The following is a 20,738-nucleotide window of genomic DNA, read 5'->3' on the forward strand; positions in this document are numbered from 1 at the left end:
CAGATTGCGTGATGCTTCTAAAGGCAAAGGCAACTTGAAATGGCAAACAGGAGGCCTTTCTGAAGAAGCAGAGACAATTTGGAGGACCTAGAGTTTCTTGGGAACCACTGTGGTTGTTGATTCAGCATGCTGTCTGAGGGGAACCACGCCGGCAGTGACGAAGCTTGTTTCTACAACAGCAGGGTTGTGTGGGACCAAGATCAGGTGCTCTTCCCCACTGCCCAGTTACCAGGATTGTTTCTTAGAATAAGCAGCTCCTTCGGAACAAACATCCTCACTCTTTGATGTATTGGTGGTACTGCTGTTGTGGTGTTTTAAATGCCTTGGTTTCATGCTCATAATAAGAAAACTGGCCACAAAGCCTTTCAGTAAGTTGATGAGAAAGTAGCAGTCATTATTACTCTCTTCCATGGGAGAGTAAACTTCAGATGCTAATGGCCTCTAGAGTATTGACTGATTACTCACACTGGGGTGAAACAGCAAGAGGAAGGTGCTTTCATTCTCTCTGGTCTTAAATGCTCCCGTATTCAGGGGGTTGGTTGGGCAGGAAGTGTCCTAGACTGCATAGGAGAGTTGCAACAGTCTGATTTTGGATTTCTCTGGGATGGTGTGGAACAGGACAGATGTATTCCTGGAACGGATGAAGGGAGAAGATGGTGCAGGTATTTATGCATCATCCACTTTGACAGCCTGGACATAACAGCAAGTGGGTGGTAGGTGGTGAAGACAGGGTGGCTACAAGCATTTTTGTTTGCCTGGTATATGTGCATGCAGGAAAGGCAGGGCTCTTGTGTGCAGCTTACCCACAGTGTGGGACGCTGTCGGACTTCTCACGCTCTCCGTTTCTGTTTATCCCCTGCCTGTTAGGGCTCTAAGCTTTCACAGCAAGGGCTGTCTTTGAGCCCAGGTCTTAGTGGCCATAGATCCTTCCTGGTTTTCCAAGGTGCTGATGTGACACTGAGCTTCTCTAAATGAAGTTTTGAGGAAGAGGGAATGCAGGTTTGTAGCTTGGCCAAACATTAGTGGTTTTCCCTGGGGATGACAAAGAATCCATCTAAGGCACCAAGGCAAGCCCCGTGTCAGATTGTAATCCCTGCTCCCACGCACTGCCCTGCTGGAACAACACAACAGAGCACGGCAGAGAGTGTTTTCTTTTAACAGCATTTTTTTCCTTTAACCTTGTTCTCAAGCATGGCTGAGGTATTTTAATGGAATTTTCCTCCCAGGAAAAACACTGCAGCGTGCACACGTAACAGAAACTCTTGGCGCAGACCATTAACATTCAGTAAAACTAAATGTAACTCAGTAACTCATCCTGCAATGGGAACATCAAACTGTAAGGCATGTTTCATCTTTCCTGCAGTTCAGAGGAGGGGTTGTGTGCATGAAGAACTGTCCCATATTAGCAAACAGCAAAGATAAAGAGGCTAAGCGACACCAGTAAAGTACTCTTCGGCCACCCACTTTGTCCCAGAGTCCTTGAGCTGTGCTTGCCATTCAGTACATCTCCACTCACCACTAACCTGTTGGATGTCTCTTGCTGGGATACTGACCAGCAGTGTCTGTCCATTTCACTTGTCAGCTTTCAGTCTCTTTCAAATCTCAGCAAAGCACTCCTTCCTGATTATTCTTCTGTTCTCTGCTATCTGCCAAAGACTATTTGCTCTTTAGTTCTGTTCACCCGCCAGTGTTTGGAATCTTAGCTTGGCAACACGGGAGGAACAATCCTGAGCTATCTCTTGCACCCCAGGATCCAGGTACCCAGCGGGCACTGCTGAAACCTGCAGCTGACAGAGTGTATTCCCACAGCTGTGTATTGCTGCAGAGAGTGCAGGCTTCTCCCTCCTTGTGCTTCATCACATCACATCCAGCACACACAGGGGACCATGCCGTGCTCTGGTACTTGGGGCTCAGCTGCAAGCTGATGGACCTGAAGTAGCCCTTGTGCCACAGGGAAGAGGATTCCAGATTTGGGCTAAGAAGCAAGTACGGCCCTATGGACTGGAAGTCTTCCAAGGGTTATTTGTGCCCACTGACCTCATGGCACTCCTCCTTCCAGCCCCAGCTGGGGTCCTCCTGTCTTTACGCATAATCTCCTCTGAATAAATACGCTGTGAGTGGGGCCTTCTTTGTATGTTTCTACCTTGTGAGCCCTCCCTCTCTTCCATCCGAGCTAAGCCATTTCTTTTCTCCCCTGTGTGTACTCCTTAACGTTTTCCTCTCCCCATCTCTCATTCTTAGCACTGCTGTTGTCCTGAAGGGTATTTCAAGGAGACAATTTGTTTGAGGGAGGCTGTGAAAATTTAGGGTTAAAACTTGTATGAGGTCCCACAAAAAGCCCTCTTTGGAGAGGAGTTATCCCTGCTTGGAAGCATGGATTTAAACGGTTGTTTCCTATTTATTTCTGTGCTCCTCCTTGCAAAGCTCTTTCTCTGAGAGCCTGATTCTGCCTGCCACAAGTGACCTTTGTGTTTGCAGAGAGACCTTTTGAAATCAAAGGGGCCCTTCACGAGCATCTGCCCATCTGGAAGTGATTGCAGAACCGGGTGGGTGAAGGGCAGATCGGGAGCCTTTTGGCTGTGACCTGCAGATTCTCAAGCGACACAGGTCTACACGCCTGGGAAACACTATCTGAAGTGGCCCAGGTTACATGCTCAGGGGCAGGAATACATCCAGCATGCCTCGTGACAGACCTGTAACGGTGCACGGCCTGGGCAATCATGTAAATGGCGTTTGATTCACTACAACCGCACGTTTGGAGGACTCTGTTTGCACAGGCAGGAGAGCCGGGCTTTGTTGTTAACGCTGCCCGCTCTTCTCCTTTCCAACTGCAGTTTGTAGACAGTTATGTGTCCCTTAGGAAAACACCCAAACCACCCAAAGCAAGTGCAAGATCGCCCCGAAGCTGCCCGGAGAGGACGTCTATCTCCATCCTCCCGCCGCACCCAGCTGACGGGAGGGAGCGGGGTTGCTGCCCGGCCCGGAGCTCCCTATCCCGGCCGCTTTGCGGGCTCTGCCCGCTCTCCCTTCCGCGGCCGGGCGCAGCCGTGGGCCGGCGCTGGCCCTTTAACGGCGGGGCGGTGCGCTGCCTCGGTGGGGCAGGTCCCTGGGCCTGGGGAAGGAAGTGACGGGCGGGGGGCGAGGGAAGAGCCCGCCGAGGGCTTGAATGAAAAGGGCGAGCGGTCGCCGCGCCGAGCCACCCCTGCGGGGCCGGGGCTGGGGCCGCGGCGGGGCTCCTTCCCACGCCGCCGCCCGCCCCATGCCGGCGCTGCCCTGAGCCCGCGGCGGCCGGCCCCGGCTCCGTGCCCCGACGGGGCGGGCGCGGGGGGATGCGCGGCCCGCGGCACCGGCTGCCGGCGCTGCCCGCGCTGCTGTGGCTGGCGCTGGCCCCGCTGCCCGGCGCGCCCGGCCCCGCGGCGAGGGCTGAGCTGCGGGTGCGGGTGCGGCTGCCCGGCGGGCAGGTGACGGAGGAGAGCCTGCAGGCCGACAGCGGCTCCGACTGCATCAGCCTGGAGCTGCGCACGGCTGACGGCGCCCTCGTTACCCTCACCGCCGACTTCAGACAGGTAGGGCTCGGGCTCCCGGCCCGCTGTCCCGTCCCAGCCCCGCGGGAGAGGCATCCCCGGCGAGCACGGGAAGGTGCCGGGAGGAGGGCTCCCCGAGGAGGATGTGTGCGCTGGGAGCCTGCTTCCATCCATGGACCCCCAGCCCTGAGGAGGGATGCGGTGGGATAACCCGCAGCGCTTTCTGCGTGTCCCGTCTCCCACGGTGGTTCCCCGAGGAGATCAAAGGCTGTGGCATGGGAATGCTGGCGCATCACACCTCGGGGGTCGGCAGGAGGATCGGGTCAGAGCTCTGCAGAGTGTGTGCTTTTTGTGCAGTGAGCGATGGTGATAGCGGTACAGGAGGTCCTTCCGGAGCTGTGACTGGCTTGGAGCCTGGGAAAGCCCTGACTGAGGGATGGAGGGTCCTTTTGCTTGTTCAAGGGAGAGTCCATCCAGCACTGTTTGGGGTCTTTGTCTGCAATGTCTGCAGAGCAATTCATGCATGTTTAGCTCCAAGCCTTTTAAGCAGGCTGTTGTTACACCTATACCCTGGGCTGCTTCTGTACCCTGGGCAGGAGAGTCTGTGTGGTGGGGAGACCCTTCTGGATAGGGTTTTTATGCTCTGATCTATCTCCAGAACATCTCTCTCCACGATGTGTGTGGGGTACAGTTAGTTCCTTAGAGGGACTCCCACTGCCTTTGGGTGTGTTTGTGGTGTGGGAGATGCTTGACTGAGAGCTGCCTGTGGGACTGACAACAACCCCCCATAAGGGGAGCCTTTCCTTCTGGCCCAGTGTGCAGGGCAGTGATACCTGCTGAGCTGGAGCCCAAGATCCCATTCTTCTCAGCAGTAAATGGTAGCTTCTGGGCCAGCCTGGCATGCTTCAGAGCACACCAAGCCTGGCTGGATGCATCAAGCTTTATATTGCTTAGGGGAGAGCTGTTTGCTGCCACATGGGTGGTAGGGATGTCCGGTGGCACAGAGGTGTTACCTTGTTCCAGCCCTCCAAAGTGTTTGCTCAGTGAACTTTGGCTTGCAGCAGGAGGCTCAAAGCCATGAGATAGGAAGGCATTGTGTCCCTACCTGTTGTGAACCTTGGAGCCTTTTGCCAGGGATGGTTCTGGTGCCTCTTCTGCTTCCAGCTGCTCTCTTTGGTCCCGGTCTCCTTGCAAGCCTCTTGGATGGTCCTTTTCCAAGTGGAGGATGCAGGGGCGAGCCCACCTCTTTCTAAGATGCTAGCAAAAGCCGTGGTGATTTTGGAGGTGATGGCAATGCTCTGTGTACTGCAGCACACATGCGGGAAAGCAGTCCCATGATTCCTGTTAAAAAAAGGCAAGACATGGCACATCAGGGAAGGTCAGGGAGGGAGGAAGGGCTTTTAAGCCAAAACCTGCACACTGTAGTGTGTTCTTGGCCAAGGGAAATTGAGACTCATTACAGTTCCTCTAAGTAGGCCCTCTGGGATCAGTGGGATGTGACAGGGGGACTTTTGGTGTCCTGAGCTGTTGATCATTTCACTTCCTTGAGCTCTTCTTGAGGGGAGCTTGCTCTCAAGTCTCATCTACAGACCCAACAGAGTGTATGTTGGCTCTTATCTCACCCTCATTCTTATTATAGTTGAGCTGATTCTAGATACTGCTTCTCTGAACATCTCTTGACTTGAGTATGTTAAATCTTCAGCTCCATGCATCCCCTCAGCTCCTGCTGGCAGGACTCAGGAGATGGTCACTGGAAGGTTTGGCAAGCATCCAGCTCGTGGAAGTCCATTGCGAATCCTCAGGTTTAGAGCGATTGTGTACCGGTTGTCTCTGTTCATTGGCTTTGCTGGAAAGTAGCTGGAAAAAGCTAGAAAACCCATGAAGGGCTGAGGAGATGAGTTTGTGGTGCAGTGAGTAACGATGTGAGCAGGCAGCTGCCTGGCCAGGCTTCCCCTGCTGACCTGTTCTGGCTGCACACAGGCATTTCTCTGCTCTGGTGCTCATCCCTCTAAGATTACACAACTTCTCCTCTCCAGAGAGAAGGTCTTGAAGCTCTTTGCCTGGGTAAAAGCAGCTGGGGTTGTTGATCTGGCTTTCCCAAGCTAGATTGTGGTTTTGCACAGATGATTTTTCCACTTCTCTGGCTTAAACTGCAGGGGGTTAGTCCAAAGGCAGACCTTTCTTTCCCCTTTGCTGACAAGGAGTTGCTGCCAGACTGGAGAAGAAAGGACTTAGAATGAGATCACAGCACATTGCTCTGCTCTGACAGTGGTGGAAGCTGGGTGGGACTTGAGCGGTGGCTGAGTCTGCCACAGAGGTGGGATTTTAATTGCTCTTCTATCCCTGCCTCTATTCTAGAGCTGAACCTGAAGGATTCGTGTCCTCGGAGCACCCCAGTTTTTAACTCATTCTCTGGTGCAGCACAAACTGGGCAGTGGGAGCCCAAACTGGGCAGTGCAGTAGCGAAGATCACTTTGTTTCTTGTAGTGAATGTGATGAAAACGCGTCTTCACTTCCTGCGTAGTGTTGTCAGACATAAAATGCATGGCAAAAATGAGTGAGGGAGACAGCACCCCTAAATGTTGTGTCTGAATTGAATAGCATGATCGTGCCAGTTGTTCTACAGTGGCCTGAGAACTAAGTGGGTGGTTATATTCCAAGGTCAGCACAGAGATATAGAGACTTTTCTTTTTCCTCTTGATGGCTGGAAAAGTTGTGTTGGAAACACAAGGGAGCAAGCATGGGTAATGGTATTTTAACCCTTGTACTGCCAGTCCTTTCAGTTCCCTTGTTAAGAAAGCTGATGTTATGTGATATTCTGGGGGTGCTGTTTTGAGAACTTCTTTATGCCCCAAGGTTCTGTCATGTTAGGTGCTAAATGACCAGATGAAACAGGAAAGCATCTGTCCAAAGATTATATCTGTGTGCTTTGGAAAGCAGTCTCTTTTCTGTAGAGATACCAAAAGTATAAAGGAGGGTTATAAGTGACCTCTGACAGTTACTTGTAGTCATCGCTCAGGCTGTGGGTGCTGATCGTGAGGGTGCTTAACTAGAGGATATTTTTCCGAGCATCTCAGAGCAATGTGGGGATTTCCAGCTGCTCAGTTCTTGTAAGAATCAGGGTCAAACCTTATTGCTCCTGAAAACGTGGGTCCCTCCCCAGCACATCCTTAGTTCACCATTGTACATACTGTGATATAAGAGGCAAAACAGCAAAGTTTCTTCATTCTAGTCAGTTCTAGGGGTTAAAACATGACCCCTACCCGCTCAGGGTAACTCAGCTGGCTGGCCCCCCAGCGTGGATGCAGTGACACATTCCCTGTGTTGTACAAGCACAAGGACATTCTGGCCAGCTGTAACCATTCCCCTGGGGCAGTGCAGCAGGGCCCTGACCACAGCAAATGCTGCTGACCTGGCAAGGAATTAGCCCAGGAGCGCCAGTGTTACGTGGTGCCCCAAGCAGCACATCCCCTTTGTGTGTATCCCCCAGTCTGAGCAGGCATGCAACAACAAAGACTGAAGTGGCCCCGCAGCAGCACTGAGATCCTTGGGGAGAGAAATTTGGCAGGAAAGCTGAATGGGTTGTGGGGAGGAAGGCATTGAAATGATTTATTTCCTTGGGAACTGGTTTGCTCCACTCAACATGAAGTTGAGATGCTGGGCTCAGATCTAGACCACACAAGCTTGTCTCTACTGGATAATGTAGAAATGGGCTAGAAATAGAGGTTGAATTGGTCTTGCACCGCAGATGACTGTCTGGAGGGAAAGGAGGTAAGGAGTTCAATGAGTTCCCTGCTCCCCCTTGCAGGCTAGTCTTTGCTGGAAGTGCCTTTGGTGGGTACAGGCAGCCTGGGCTTTCTGCTATAAGGAAAGAGGAGCTGCTCTCTGCTCACTATGAAGGCCAAGGCTGTGGTTACCTCCAGTGCCATGGTTAGAGCACAGCTGCAGAACTGGTTGTTCTCCATAACACCAAGCGTTTGTCATCCAAAGCTGCACAATAGCTGTAACTGTACCAGCAACATGAGTGTGGGTCAAGGCCAAGGCCTCTCATCGCCCCCATGATGAGCTCATCTGGAGAGTCCCCACATTGCAAAGGCAATGTCCTGCTGGGGCTTGTTCCCTGCTGGGAAGTTTTGCAGAGAACCTGGAATGAAAGGTGTCGTTTGTTGCCTTGGCACTGATTCACCCCACTCCTGCTGGTGGGGTGGGAAAGGTGCCCTCTCTAAGCAGGAAAAACTCGGTGGCTCTTCCGTGTGAGAAGCGTGACATGGTTTTGATGTGACAAGCTTTGGTTCTTGCTTCACCTCAGGTTGCATAGTCAGGACAGGGAGAGCCAGGAAGCTAAGGAAAGCCAAACAAGGCTTTGCGACACGGGATGAAGCAGGGCTTCCTTTAGGTGTCATGGAGTGGGACAGAAGGACTGGGGACACAGGGAGAAGCATCCTTCCATCCCCTACCAAAGAGCATATCCAGCAGTGATTTTTGCACATTTTTTCCTGTGTGCTGGGAATTCAGAAACACTTAAATAATTAAAACCTGTGTCCGAGTTCATCACTGAACAGGGTCACTGAATCCAGAAAGCCTTTGTATGCTCTGGAAGTGGCACTTTGGGGCCTGAACCAAATCGGGACGGAGCTTATCACTGCCTGAACTGTGCAGGGATGAATGAGGGAAGGCTGCAGAGCAATTTTGGGTCTGCTTGCCCTAAGTAATACACAGAGATAATGGCTATTTGATATTTGTTTAACAAAACGAGACTCCTTGGAGGTTTGCCTCCCTTCTTGGTAAAGGACAGAAACCCCCAGCTGTTGTTTGTGGGATGAGACCTGGCAGTGATTTGTGCTTGCCACTGTGGGATTGCGAAAACCCTTGCTTCTTTACAGGCACCAGTCATTTATGCTGCAGGCTTTTGGATGGGATTGAACCTGGGAACTACACCCCTGTGCTCAGGTAGCAGAAGTATGAGACCTTTGACTTTGTTCTTTTGGCTGGAGCCTTTCTCTTTGACCCTGACTTCTCGGTTCACCCCAGTGATGCCAAAGATCTGTGATTCTCAGTCTCGTTATTTATCTCTTTATCAGGAGGTGAAGATCTTCCGTGCCTTAATCCTAGGGGAGCTGGAGAGGGGCCAGAGCCAGTTCCAGGCGCTCTGCTTCGTCACACGGCTTCACCGCAACGAGATCATCCCCAGTGAATCTATGGCAAAGCTGCGGCAGGTAAGAGCCACCCCAGCTCCATATCCCAGTGCATCCAGGGTTTCTGGATACCCTTCCCAGGCAGCAGCCTGACTGCTTGGCTATTAGACCTACCTTTGACCACTCCTCTTGCTTGAGAGACTCTGTGTTAAGCTAAGTTTGTCAACAGTATTGATTCTGTTCTATTAATATACTAGAAGGAGGCATGATTTGGTTCAGCATAGTCTGCATCAAAGGATAGGTGCATGGCTAGAGCCATGAAAATCTCTGCCACACTGCCCGGTGAAGTAAGTACTGATTCATTGAGGAACAAATCAAAGCAGAGATAAGCTATCATAAGTTTCAGCTTCAACAGAAGTTTAAGTGCCTTCCATCCAGATAGGATGCAGGTGCATTTACAGAGCAGCATCCATTTGCCCATCTTGTGTTGGCATGGAATCACAACGCGCTATAAGGAATAATTGCAGCCAAGATTCAAGTTTCCTTATGTCATCCTCTGCAGAAGAATCCCAGGACAGTGCGGCAGGCTGAGGAGGTGCGCGGCCTGGAGCATCTCAGCATGGATGTAGCTGTCAACTTCAGCAAGGGGGCCCAGCTGAGCTCTCACATCTACAATGTCTGTGCGGAAGCCAAAGAAGCGATTTACACCCGAGAAGAAGATGTCAAATTTTGGCTGGAGAAAGGTGAGTTTCCTTCGGTTTCATTGGCTCTCTGCTGGGATCAATCCTGCCAGGTTTATGGTGATCAGCACTGATCACTTTGGCTTCTTTTTAACTCTTTTACAGTGGATAAGGCATGGACATCGCTTGCGTTGTCCCGTCACAGTAGTCTTTTTGTTAGTGTATCTGGCTTGTTTTGGTGGTGCTCTCCTAATGAACCTTATTAGGCAGGTATCTTCAAGGTAACCTTTCACCTGGTCCACCACCCAGAAGAAATATGTTCTTAGTGCATTTTGTGTACCTTTTGGCTTTCTTTCCCCAGGGCCCTTTATTCTCCCGTGGTTTCTATTCAGACTCCTGTCCAAGCAGTCCCTGTATAACCTCATTCTATTCTGCTGTCCTGGAGCCGTGCAGAGGGAGCAGCACTGGCTTTGGTGGCTCCCACCTTTGCCCTTCTGGCAATGCCCTGAGCAATGTCTGTCTGCTTTCTCCTGCAGGGGTGGATGGCTCCATGTTCGAGGTCCTGCCACAGACATCAGATCTCCCTGACCTGCAGCGCTGCAAGCTGTGCGCAGACCGCTGGAAGCCCTGCATTTGCAGCTACACACTAAGCATCGAGTGGTACCCGTGCATGCTCAAGTACTGCAAGAGTCGTGATGCTGGAGGCAAGGTTTCTTCTTACAAATGTGGCATCCGCAGCTGCCAGAAGGGCTACACCTTTGATTACTATGTGCCACAGAAGCAGCTGTGTCTCTGGGATGAGGAGACCTAGCAGAGCCAGGCCAGATCTTTCCAAGGGGCAGCTTGTCTGCCCTCCTTAGCCGCCATTTGTGATGCTAAGGGCCTCCTGGAGCTGGCTGCTCCAAAGAAGGAATACAGTTCACAGCGGTGCCTTGTACCAGGAGAGCTCTGTGTGTGTGCCTTTCCTTCTGACCCTCTGTGAATCCCTCCCCACCTGATGCTGCCTCATACTGTGACTAGCGGGCTCAGCTCACTGTGTTGGTGCTCTCCTGCCAGCTGCTGGGAGATGCTGCTCCCTGGAAGAAGCAGGAGATGCAGGTTTCTGGGGTGAAGCACTGGGAGGGGTGTGTATTGTCCTGCTCTGGAGTTAGCAGATGTGAAAGGGAGCAGCTCTGATCGGTTATCAGCTTTGAGCATCCTGATGAGTGGTCAGGGCAGGGAGACAAATGGTCTTGATGACCTGGGTTGTTAAACATCTCTGACACTGAAGAAGCCCCTTCAGCATCTCCTGGTGACACAGCAGCGTTTCCCAATGGGAAAACAGCTGATCCAAGGGACCACATACCCTGAACAAGGAAGGTACGAAGCCTACCCAAAGCAAGAGCCTGCCTGTAGCTTTTTCTAGTGCCCGACTGGCTATTAAATCCTTCCCATGGCTAGAAGATGTAATGGGGGGGATACATCTCAGCAATGACATTTGGCCCTAAAGGGCTGGTAATTAGGGCTTTAATTAATCCCTTTGTAGACTAGTGAAGGCCCTGTGTTGGTCTTGTGACTCTCCCACTGAGCAAGAAACATCTAGAGACTTGTGGCTACCATCACAACGCTGTGGTTGCAAGGGGGGAGAATGATCCCAGGTGGGTTCACGCTGTTGTTTTGAAGAAGGCAGCTTTCTAAATCTATGTCCAGTTTCATGTCCTGCTCTGCCAGCTATTCACAAGAAGCTCTTAGATAATTGTACTGCTTTGCTGTGCCTTGGTTTCCCTTATGTGTAGCACAGGGGTGACACTGAAGCTGACCTTGGCCCTGGTATATACCCACAGGGCATCAGCCAAAAAGCACTGCAGAAGTGCTGCCTGGCTCCTGTGTCCTCTTCCATTCCAGTTAGAACAAGCATGAGGAGGAAGGAGGCTGTTGGGGTCCTTGTGTTCCCCTGTAGCTCCAGGTGAAAAGCCTTCACAATGTGCCTTTTTGCCTAAAACACAGAAATTTTTGATGAAAAGAAAAGATTTGGTCACAATTATTTTTGTATTGATCACTTACGGGGGAGAAGGGAAAGGTATTTTGATATTGCAACATGAAGTAAAATACACTTGAAATTAATTTTTTTTTAAACAAATTATTTATCATTTGTAAGGTTAAATAAACTGATTTTTTTTTTTAAAGGATCCCTGTAGTAGAAGTTTCTCTGTGCATTGTAATCTGTGTGGGCTCCAGTTGCTTGGGTTCTTGGTCAAGAGTAGTTCCCTTATGGGTAAGTCTCAAGCCTGCACATAGGACATTGAAGACTTGGATTTAGGGGAGCTTCCTGCTGTTCAGCGTGACCACAGCACTTGTCAGTGTGGTCCTGCAGCTCACCCATATGGTCAGCCCACAGAAGGGAGACAGCTTTCACTCACCTCAAGCAACTGGTGCAGCTTTGAGCCCAAGCTCTGGTGAGTAAAAAACCAGCAGTAGAAGCAGGTCCTGGGGTTACCCAGGCTGGTGCCTGCCCTCCTCTCCAAGTGATGGTGGGGTCCCATGAGGGGCTATGATGCAGAGGTGGCCGGAGGCTTGTCTGGGTCCAGCAGACTCAATAAAGTATTGTCTATTCCTCTGCAGCTATAGCTGAGAGGAGATGAGGGTGGCAGTTCTGGGTCAGCCCTTAGCTCAGTGAAACGTGGAGTGCTGATTCCCTCTAGTGTGGTGAATGCAGAGACGGACAAGCACTGCTGCAACCTCAGCCTTTCTCTGCTAGAGCCACCAAGGCAACTGATCCCCTTACTGTGAGTTCTGGGGAAGCTGAAACAGCTTCTTTATCACTTTGGTGGCCTGCATTTAGAGGGTGTATTCTCTGTTGCTCCATCCTGCTGCAGCAGAATGTCATGGTACTTTGTCCCTGCTTTCTGGAGTTAAATCCAGCTGTGGGGGCAGATGGGCTGCGAGCGGAGTGGGAGAGGATTGCAGGGTGGCTGTGTGCCTTTCCCCTGGGAGCCCTGTGTAACCCATTTCCGCTGTTGCCTCCTATACAGGGCTGCTGGGAGGGGATACGAGCTCCCTCTGGGAGCATTGGATCATATCCTGGAGAGCTTGAATATGCTTCTATTATAGCAGTAAGGCTCTGGGGAGCCTGGACTGTAGAAACATCTCTGTCCCTCCTCAGTTCTTTTAGCAGCACCGAGCTGAAGTATTCCAGGACACCCTGGGAAAGCAGCATGGTGCACAGCAGAACCAGACCACCACCTCAGCTCTGTGGGGTGATGGAGGAGCCTTTTACAAGCTGGACCCATATTCAGCAGCGCAGATAGAAGGGTGTTCTGAGCTTTTTCGTGCAGCAGAAGCCAGTGCTGTGTCGTGGGAGCTCTGGGAGAAGCAGATGAGCAAAGGACATGAACTCCAAACAATGATGGCAGTACATTGTGTGCTCAAGTCGATGGGGAGCGCTGCCTGCGGATGGGGATCAACCCTGGGACGGGGAGCCCGGCGGTGCAGGTTTCCTGTCCGCCACAAGTGGGCGCTGGCGGAGCACGGCGCTGCGCTTCGCGGTGCGCGCTGCCGGCGGAGCCGCACCCGGACCAGGGCGGGCAGAGTCGCGTCCGCAGCGCCCCGGTGCAGGGGTGCGTGTGGTCCGTGTGGTCCATGCCCCGAGTCACAGCCCTGCGAGGTCTCCCTGTCTCCCCTGCTTTGCTGTAAAAGAGCCGCACTGCAGTGTTTGTGCCTTTCCAAAGAGAAATCCCCCTTTTGGATGCGCTTAAATAACACCCTAAAAAAGCAGCTATTGCGAGCAGAGACAGGAGATCTTCCTGGCACGGAGAGAAGGCGCAGTTGGCCAGGAGAACTGGTATAAATCCTTGCTGCTAGGGAGAAACAGTGGGGGATTTTGTAACGTCTTTCTGCAGTTCACGCTTCCAGGGCCTGTCCAAAGGCTGTGCTCCATAAATCAAGTGCTGTCTGCAGAGCTTATCTTCCTCCGAGAGGGGAATAAACATTGGCAGCAGGAGTGCAGGAATACATACATACGGTGAGGATGAGAGAGGATAGATGAGTCATTGATGGCCATGGCAAATTAAAAAGAGCAGCGCATCTGCTGGCATCTAGGAGTGACCATCTCAGGGCAGAGTAAACGCAAATCTGCCTTTGCCTGGAGAAGGTGACCCTGTTTCTACAGCAGAAATGGGGATGTTGTGATCCATCCTCTATTTTTTCCTCTGCTTGGGTAGCAGAGGTGTTTTGAGCAGCTTAATAAGGACAATGAATTCTCTCTTGCCTGCATAGCATGTCACTGAAGCCAGGGGTATGCAGGTGAAGCGCTTTGCTCCCGCAGCTTTTGGGGTGAAAAGCGATTAAATACTGATGTTTTCCTGCTGTTTCACTGACCATAAGATAACAGTGAGAAGAAGCAGATCGCATCAGCTATAGAGAGGGGACGGAAGGTTCCGCTTGTACCCGGCTGCGCCGGCGGGGCCAGGAGAGGGCACTGCGGCCCTGGCAGAGCATCCTCACCCGGAGGGTACCCGGGACTCCCGTCCGGCTGGAAGTGCCACCTGGCAGGACCAGACATCCTGGAGCTCCGGGACAGGCTGCTCCGCTGGGGAGCAAGAGAAAAACACTGTGGGGCAGAGAGAAAAGATGGGAGTAAAGTGTAACTGCCCTTTGGTGTACAAAAGGTGCTCTGATGTAGGGGGGAATGAGAGAGCTCTCGTGGTCGCCAGCCTTTCCAAAGCCTTTCTCTTGTGCCCTAGACACCCTTCAAGCTGGCTGGAAGCCAACAGCGAACCCATGGTTGACGCAGTGAAGACACTTGATCACGTCAGTCTTCAAGATGGGGAAAACCCAGACGTGGGGGTCATGCTGAAAACACTAGAAAATAGGCCCAGGAAGGCCCCGAGGATCAGGACCTGAATGGCTGGGGCTCCACCACAGGCTGGGGATTGGTGGCAGGAGTCCAGCCCCTCCAGCAGCTTAAAACAAACCACCTCATGTCACCTTTGTGCTTCCTGGAGCAGCGCTAAAAGCAGCCCTGCGCCCTGTCCTGCAAATGTTAGCCTGACCTGAGAACTTCCCTTCCTCACTGCTTTCCTTCATCTCCCCTCCACCTTTTCCTTGCTAGAGCTCTGTTTAACACGGCCACCCTTTCCACATGGCGCATTGCCCCCTCCTGAGGATGTCCTCTCTGACCAGGCAAGCCGAGGGCAGGCACTCCAGCCCCATAACTGGGTCGAACTGGGCTGGAGGTGAGGCTGGAGAGCCTGCCCGCCCACCCACCCACCCATCTCTTTGGAGAAACCTGTCTTTCCAGGGAGAGAGAGCAGTATGTGGGAAAGCCGAGAGCCCTGGAACGTGAATTAGCCAGGGAGAGATGAATGTGTGATAGCTTGTACCTGGCAGCTACCAATGGAGCATGTTAATGCTTTCAGCAGCACTGGAGCTCAGGCGTTTAATGCAGGCGTCCTGCTACCCCTGGGAAGTTTGGGGGTCATCAAGGCAGTGCAAAGCAGGGATGGTGTCTGGGTTAGGCAGGGTGACTGCTGGTCCCCATCACAGCACTGAGCATAGGATATGGGTCTGGCCCCTGGCAGCTTTCTCCAGAAGAAGCCAATATGAGGGGATTTTTCCCCCTGGCTTCCCTGGAAGTCTGTTAAATACTGCAGCTTCTAACAACATGGAGGAGGAGGAAGAGGCTGCTACTCTCCTATTCTAAGGGTACTGACGTACCACACAGAGCACAAAGCAGGGGAGGGGAGTCTCCATGTGCTGATCCTAACCCTGCCATGTGTCTTCAGCCAAGTCAGGTTACCCATCTGCTCTTACCTTTCCTTTTAGCGCTGCTTGTTTCATACGACATCGTTCAGGTTCAGCCCAGACCTAGGGGTTGCAAAGACTCAACCACACAGGCTCACTGTGAGCAGACCCCGGGGTTTATCAGTGGCCACATTCTGCTTACTGAAGGGATTGTTCCCACAGCCTGCACACCTTCCCTTGTGGGTGCTGCCCAGCCTGGCCGGATGCCTCGGCCTCTCTTACCCATGCATTGCAAAGGGCAGAGCCCAAAGCCTATCCACGAGGGCACAAGTGGGACGGTGGCAGCCCCCCGCTCGCAGCCCAGCAGGCAGGTGCTGCGGGGTGTATCGGTGCAGCTGAGGGCGGGCAAAACCACCTTCCTTCCTCCCTCCTTCCCACCCCACCCCGCGCCCTGGTAGCGCTGCAGGGACTCATCTATTCCCGAGTTACTAATATGCAAATGAGAGCTTTTGCATGGGCCAGGCGCCAGGCTGCTGGGTGTCAGGGCACCCGAGGGAGCCGGAGGTGGGGCGAGGCGTGGCGTGGAGCCGCATGCTCACCTGGCCCTGCATGGCAACAGGCAATGGAGCTCTAGGTCCCTTCGGGAGCGGACCCACGCCCGGTTTGAGAGGCAGCGGGTGGCAGAGGAGGGAGGGCAAACTGGCAGCCCCTGGCAACCTGGGGCTGACGGCAGGAGGCTGGGTGCACCGCGGATTTCCCTCCGCCAGCAGGATGGTGAACCTGGAGTCTGTGCACGCAGGTAAAGAGCACTTGAGGAAGGATCGGGTTTGGAGCTCGCCGTGAGGCTGAGATCGTGGGCTTGGGCAGGAAATGGGGTTGCTGTGATTCCTGTGACCTTTCCTCCCTTCCTTTCCCTCCTCTTTCCTCCCACTGGAGTGCCAGGTTAAGTGCCCACATCCTCGGGATGGATGCTGCCCTGATCCTACTTAGGGGGCTGCCAAGCCATGCCCACAATGTGGGCGCATCGCTCACGCTGCCAGCCCTAACGTGGGTCAGGGAGCAGAGCGCAGAAGTCTCTCGGGTACCTGGAAAGTGAGCATTTAGTGCCTGACCTGTGGGATAAAGCTGGGAGGAGTGAGAGGGGATGAATTCACAGAGGGATGCAGCAAGGGTGGAAGGGTGTGTGTGTGAATGAGAGTGGGATAGGACATGGGTTGGAAGGGGAAAAGTTAATGACAAAGAGGGAAAAGGAGGGAGAAATGAATGAGGAGGGAGCTGTCAGAGACTGGGCTGAGTGAAGAATGAATGAGCAGGGATACTCAGGAGGACAGAGACTCCTTCTAGGGGGTCTGATCCAGAGATACGGCTTAGGTAGCCTCACATCTCCTGTGAGCAGACCTGCCCTATAAAATTAACTGGGGAACCAGGGCAATCACTGCCAAATCCCTTGGAGATGCACTGAGCTCTGGCTCATCCCAGCGGAGCAAGCTTAACTTCTGTCCCCAGCTCAAGCCCCTGTGCTCGAGGGGAAGCACTGCATCCCTGGGCATACCAGGGCTGAGGATGATGCTGGGGCAGAAGCAGGGCAGTGGAAGCAATGAAGGCCAGATACTGACAGCCCCTTCTGTGGCAGGGGCAGGCAGTGGAGTGTTGGGAGCTATGTACCCTGGCAGTGACCTATGTCCAATGCTTTGTGCAGCACAAAACACTGTGTGTTGTCCCCAGGTTTGGAGGGGAGAGGGTGGATACATGCATCAGGCTCATTCCCTTTGCATACCTATTAGCACGCTGCAGTGAAACTCGGGTATCTGGTGGTCCTGCTGTGAAGGGGAAACTCAGGGGTCTATGCTCAATGCTTGCAGCCCCTCAACAGGCTCTGCCTGAAGACGGGCGCATGGACAGGCCTGCAGGGCAAGGGAGATGCTGCAGAAATGCCATCACTTAACGTGTCAGCCTGCAGAGATGGCCAAAGCCTCTGCTCCATGGGTGCATTGCAACCTCCCCCTGGCTCTGGGGTACCAGCAGCCCCTCTGAGGTGGTCAGCACCCCACTGTGCAGACAGGCTCCCTGTGCCAGCCATGGGGAAGGCAGCAGGGGAGCCCCAATGCCAGCCGTGAGCAGAGGCTTCGGGAGGCGTGAGGCTCATGGTCTTGGCTCAGCGTGTGAGCCCGACTAGTCTGAGCACCTGCGCTGGGTGTGCTTGTGTGTGGTGTCTCTCGGGGACGCATCCCCCGCAGGCTCCTATCCACCCATCTGCTTGGCTTGTGGGCGACTCTTTCTTCATGAGAAGATTCCCCAGATCGATACTGTGCCCGCTGTCAAAGCCAGTGGCATCACTCCCAGGGCGGATTTGGCCGGGAGCTGAGCAGAGCTGGGTGCGTGCTGATCTTCCATTCTCCCACATCATCCCACCCTGCTGCCTGCCAGAGGGGCATCAGTTTTAAGCAGTCTTTTTGCATGGAGGGACACCAGCCTGGGCCCAAATTCGTGTGCCAGACCCCAGCACTGATGGGGGGGTGTTTCTTCACCCTTGTGCAAAGGCAGCTCCCGTGTTCAGTCCTGGGGTCCCTGAACAGCAAGACCTTGCAGTGAGCTGCTTGCAGAGGTGCGCTCTGCTTCTTCCCTGCCTGTGAAGACACAACGTGCAAGTGGGCTGCTTGGGCTTTGCATGCCCTGCTTCCTTCTCAGAAGGTTTCCTTGCAGCAGCCTTAACAACACCTCCTCCCTAGGCATTTGGATATTTCACCTCCAGAGGGGCTTGGGCATTTAAAGCACAGAAAATTCAAATCAGCTTCAGGTCTGAAGCCAAGCTGAGTTCCCACCACCAGCAGCTCTCGTTTTCCCTTTTAAAGTCATCAGGCTGGTTTACCCTAGTGCCTGTGTCTGAACAGCTACTAGGAATAAGGGCTTGGGAAAGCTTTATTTGCTGACACCATTTGTTTCAGCAAAAATACAGATGCAGATCCATCCCCAGAGAAGTGTCTGCACTGGTAGAGTTTCTTTGGTCTGGGTGAACAAACCAGACTACCCCTACTCCAGGTCTGTTTGCTAGCTGAGGTATAGCAGCACATTTTTAATATGGCCCAGGCCACAGTGGCGGCTCCTAATAGGTCTGTGGTTAGGACTTAGGCAGGCCTAAGTTGCTTTATTTTTCCCAGAGAGCTTTTTTTCCTAAGCCTGCTTATTCCCTGCTGATTGCCAGCCTGGCAAAGCTGCAGAGAAGGAGCCTGCATTCAGTTGGGCTCAAAGGCTCACAGCCTGTCTTGCCTTGAGACAAGATGGAGGGGACAGTCAAATCCAGGTGCATCACTCTGTCCTTGTTTATAGTGGAGGACTATATATGTTGGGTGTATATATGATACGTATATATACTGGGTGTCAATAAAAAAGGTGTTGCCCATATATTGGCTACACGCATATCGTATTGGAAAGTGACTCCTCCATACGCCTGCTTCTTGTTCCTAAGGATCCCTTGGAAGGTGATTCCTTCACTGCTGTCCATAGGCGTACAAAAGGTGGCCAGCCCCACACCACTCAGATCAGGCTCTGATCAAAAGGGTTTTCTTTTGCTTCCTGTTGGTATTTGTTTTCCCCAAGGTATTTAAACTGTAATAACTTGTGTACCTTTATGGCAGGAATTATCTGTGTGAAAATAAACTTCTTCTGTTCTCCGTATGGGAGAATCAGGATGTATCTTGGTTTGGTTCTTTCTCACTAAAGCAAGCACTGAACTTCTGCCTGGCTTAAGATTTCTCTTCCTCTATTTTATGAGAATCAGGCTTTCTCTTTTAAGATACTCTTTGGCACCAAGTGAAACTTTGCGCTTTGTAGATTGCCTAAGTTAGGGTCCCTTGGCAGTATGACAAGACAAGAAGATGTTTATAGCTGATGATAATTACTCTTCCTGCAGTAGAAATGCTTAGAAGCCCCACTAAATTTTCATGTCTTAATTGCAGAGGGTTTGTTTGAAGGGGGGGGGGGAGGGAGGGAAATCCCACAAGTTGCTTCTCTCTCCTTTTCCACCTTGTCCCTTAATACAGGAAAAGAAGCTTCTGAAGTGTGTGAATGTTTCTGCACTTGGTGCCTGGTATAAAATCTTGTCTTTTCCTTTATTCATTTGCTGAATAAAAAGTTTCAAAGTTCAACCAAAGCAAAACTTCTCCATTTTGGCCAAAAAGGAGCTATTTGCACGCTGGGCAGTTTGATTAGGGGAGAGGAAAACCTGACCAAACAAAATCAAAAGACCTGCTTGTTTTAGTGTGAGTAATAGAGGGAAATAGGTATAAAAACCTATAGGATTCCTTCCACCCTTTTGGCTGCTAGGAAATCATACAAGCATATACAGGGAAGAGGAAAAGGCTTGCATGATGCCTTTAAGAAGGCTTCCACCTGCCTTTTCTACCCTAGCAAAACCACAGCAAACACTGGTCCCGCTTCCACAGTGTTGTTATTACCCGATGCAAATGGGGTAAATTCTGTGGCAGGGACTGGCTGCAGGAAGCACATGCAAATCAGTTAGTTCTTCAGAACAAAATGTTATCTTCTGGGGGTTTTATTCCCCAGATAGCCAGGAAAGAGTTAAAATTCCCAAGGAAAGGGTAGAAGAGCTGAGGGGGGTGTCCATCTGAATTTGAATAGATGTTCTTCTTTCTCTCACTGGTGTGTACTTTGACTCTTAAAGAGGGGATGAGCAAGTTAGTGTGAAGTTGACTATTCCCACCTTTTCTTTCAGCTGTCCCCGAAGGAGAAAGTGGCCCCGGGTGTGGTGGCGGCCATCACTTCAAGGGTAAATGACAAATCTATTGGCACTGATGAGGATGGGGGGAAGTACATTCGCAAAGCACTCTTCTTGCTCCTAGGCTGGGGACAGTGCTTTGGAGCAAGGCAGCTTCTTGGTGCTTTTTCAGGGCTGTGAGCACAGGTATGTGGGAGAAAGCAGGGTAAATATTGTGCAAATAGGGATCAAATGTATTGAGAGAAACAAGTTGAGTTTGCAAAGGAGGAGAGGAGAAGAGAGACTTCACTACCTTCCCTAGAGCATCCTTCTGAGACCGGTCCTCCATAAATGTGCTTCATACAGCACCAAGCACTGGCCTGGCTGAGCCATCTTGAGGGACAAGGAAAGGATGGAGGAGAAGGGAAGGCTGAGAGGGATTCACTGCCTCCACAGGTGTGAGCACAGCATTAAATTGGGAGCCACACCAGCTGGCTTGGGAAGTCTATATAAAGCTCAGGGGAGAGATCTGTGGGGTTGAGTGTGTTCCCAGTGCTCTAATGGCTCCTTATCCCTTGTTCAGGAGAAGAAGGTGGAAGAAAAGGAGGAGAAGAAGGAATGTGAGAAGTGAGAGCACAGCAGCAAATTGGGGAGGGGGGAAGAGGAATGAGAGGGATGTGAAGAGCAACAGGAGGGAAAGTGCATCCTCGGAGCTGATGAATATTCTAGTGACTGTATGTTGAGGAATCAGAAATTTGAAAGTCTGATGGTTTATTATAATTACACATTCATTTGTGCTGTTTAGTGGAAGCCACATGTGCCTGTTGCCTGGGACTGTGACCTGTTATTAAAATCAGTTGTGCCTCCTTTTCCAGAGATCAAGATGAGCGGTGATGCAGCAGATTCCACAGATACTCGGCATGAACCTGACCAGGTGGAGCCAGGTAAGGAGGGTCTGGGATGT

At 52.0% G+C, this 20,738-nt stretch overlaps 2 protein-coding genes across 2 annotated transcripts in view; both read left to right on the plus strand.

The window, feature by feature from the left end:
• Positions 1-3,329: 3,329 nt before the first annotated feature.
• Positions 3,330-10,150, plus strand: OAF (out at first homolog; the record flags this gene model as incomplete). Its single annotated transcript, XM_080631691.1, has 4 exons — positions 3,330-3,566; positions 8,606-8,740; positions 9,222-9,402; positions 9,876-10,150. The coding sequence occupies 4 exons, from the start codon at positions 3,330-3,332 to the stop codon at positions 10,148-10,150; spliced, it is 828 nt and encodes a 275-aa protein (XP_080487817.1).
• Positions 10,151-15,651: 5,501 nt separating this feature from the next.
• The window catches only part of POU2F3 (POU class 2 homeobox 3), a gene marked incomplete at both ends in the record, with an annotated part of 40,073 nt that continues 34,986 nt past the window's right edge, over positions 15,652-20,738 (plus strand). Inside the window, 3 exons of the mRNA XM_080631734.1 lie at positions 15,652-15,859; positions 19,793-19,846; positions 20,650-20,718. Of these exons, the coding sequence (XP_080487860.1) occupies positions 15,652-15,859; positions 19,793-19,846; positions 20,650-20,718 (331 nt within the window). The remainder of the gene's footprint in view (positions 15,860-19,792; positions 19,847-20,649; positions 20,719-20,738) is intronic.

This window comes from Psittacula echo (assembly GCF_963264785.1).
Source record: "Psittacula echo genome assembly, chromosome: 18".
NCBI classification, from domain to species: domain Eukaryota; kingdom Metazoa; phylum Chordata; class Aves; order Psittaciformes; family Psittacidae; genus Psittacula; species Psittacula echo.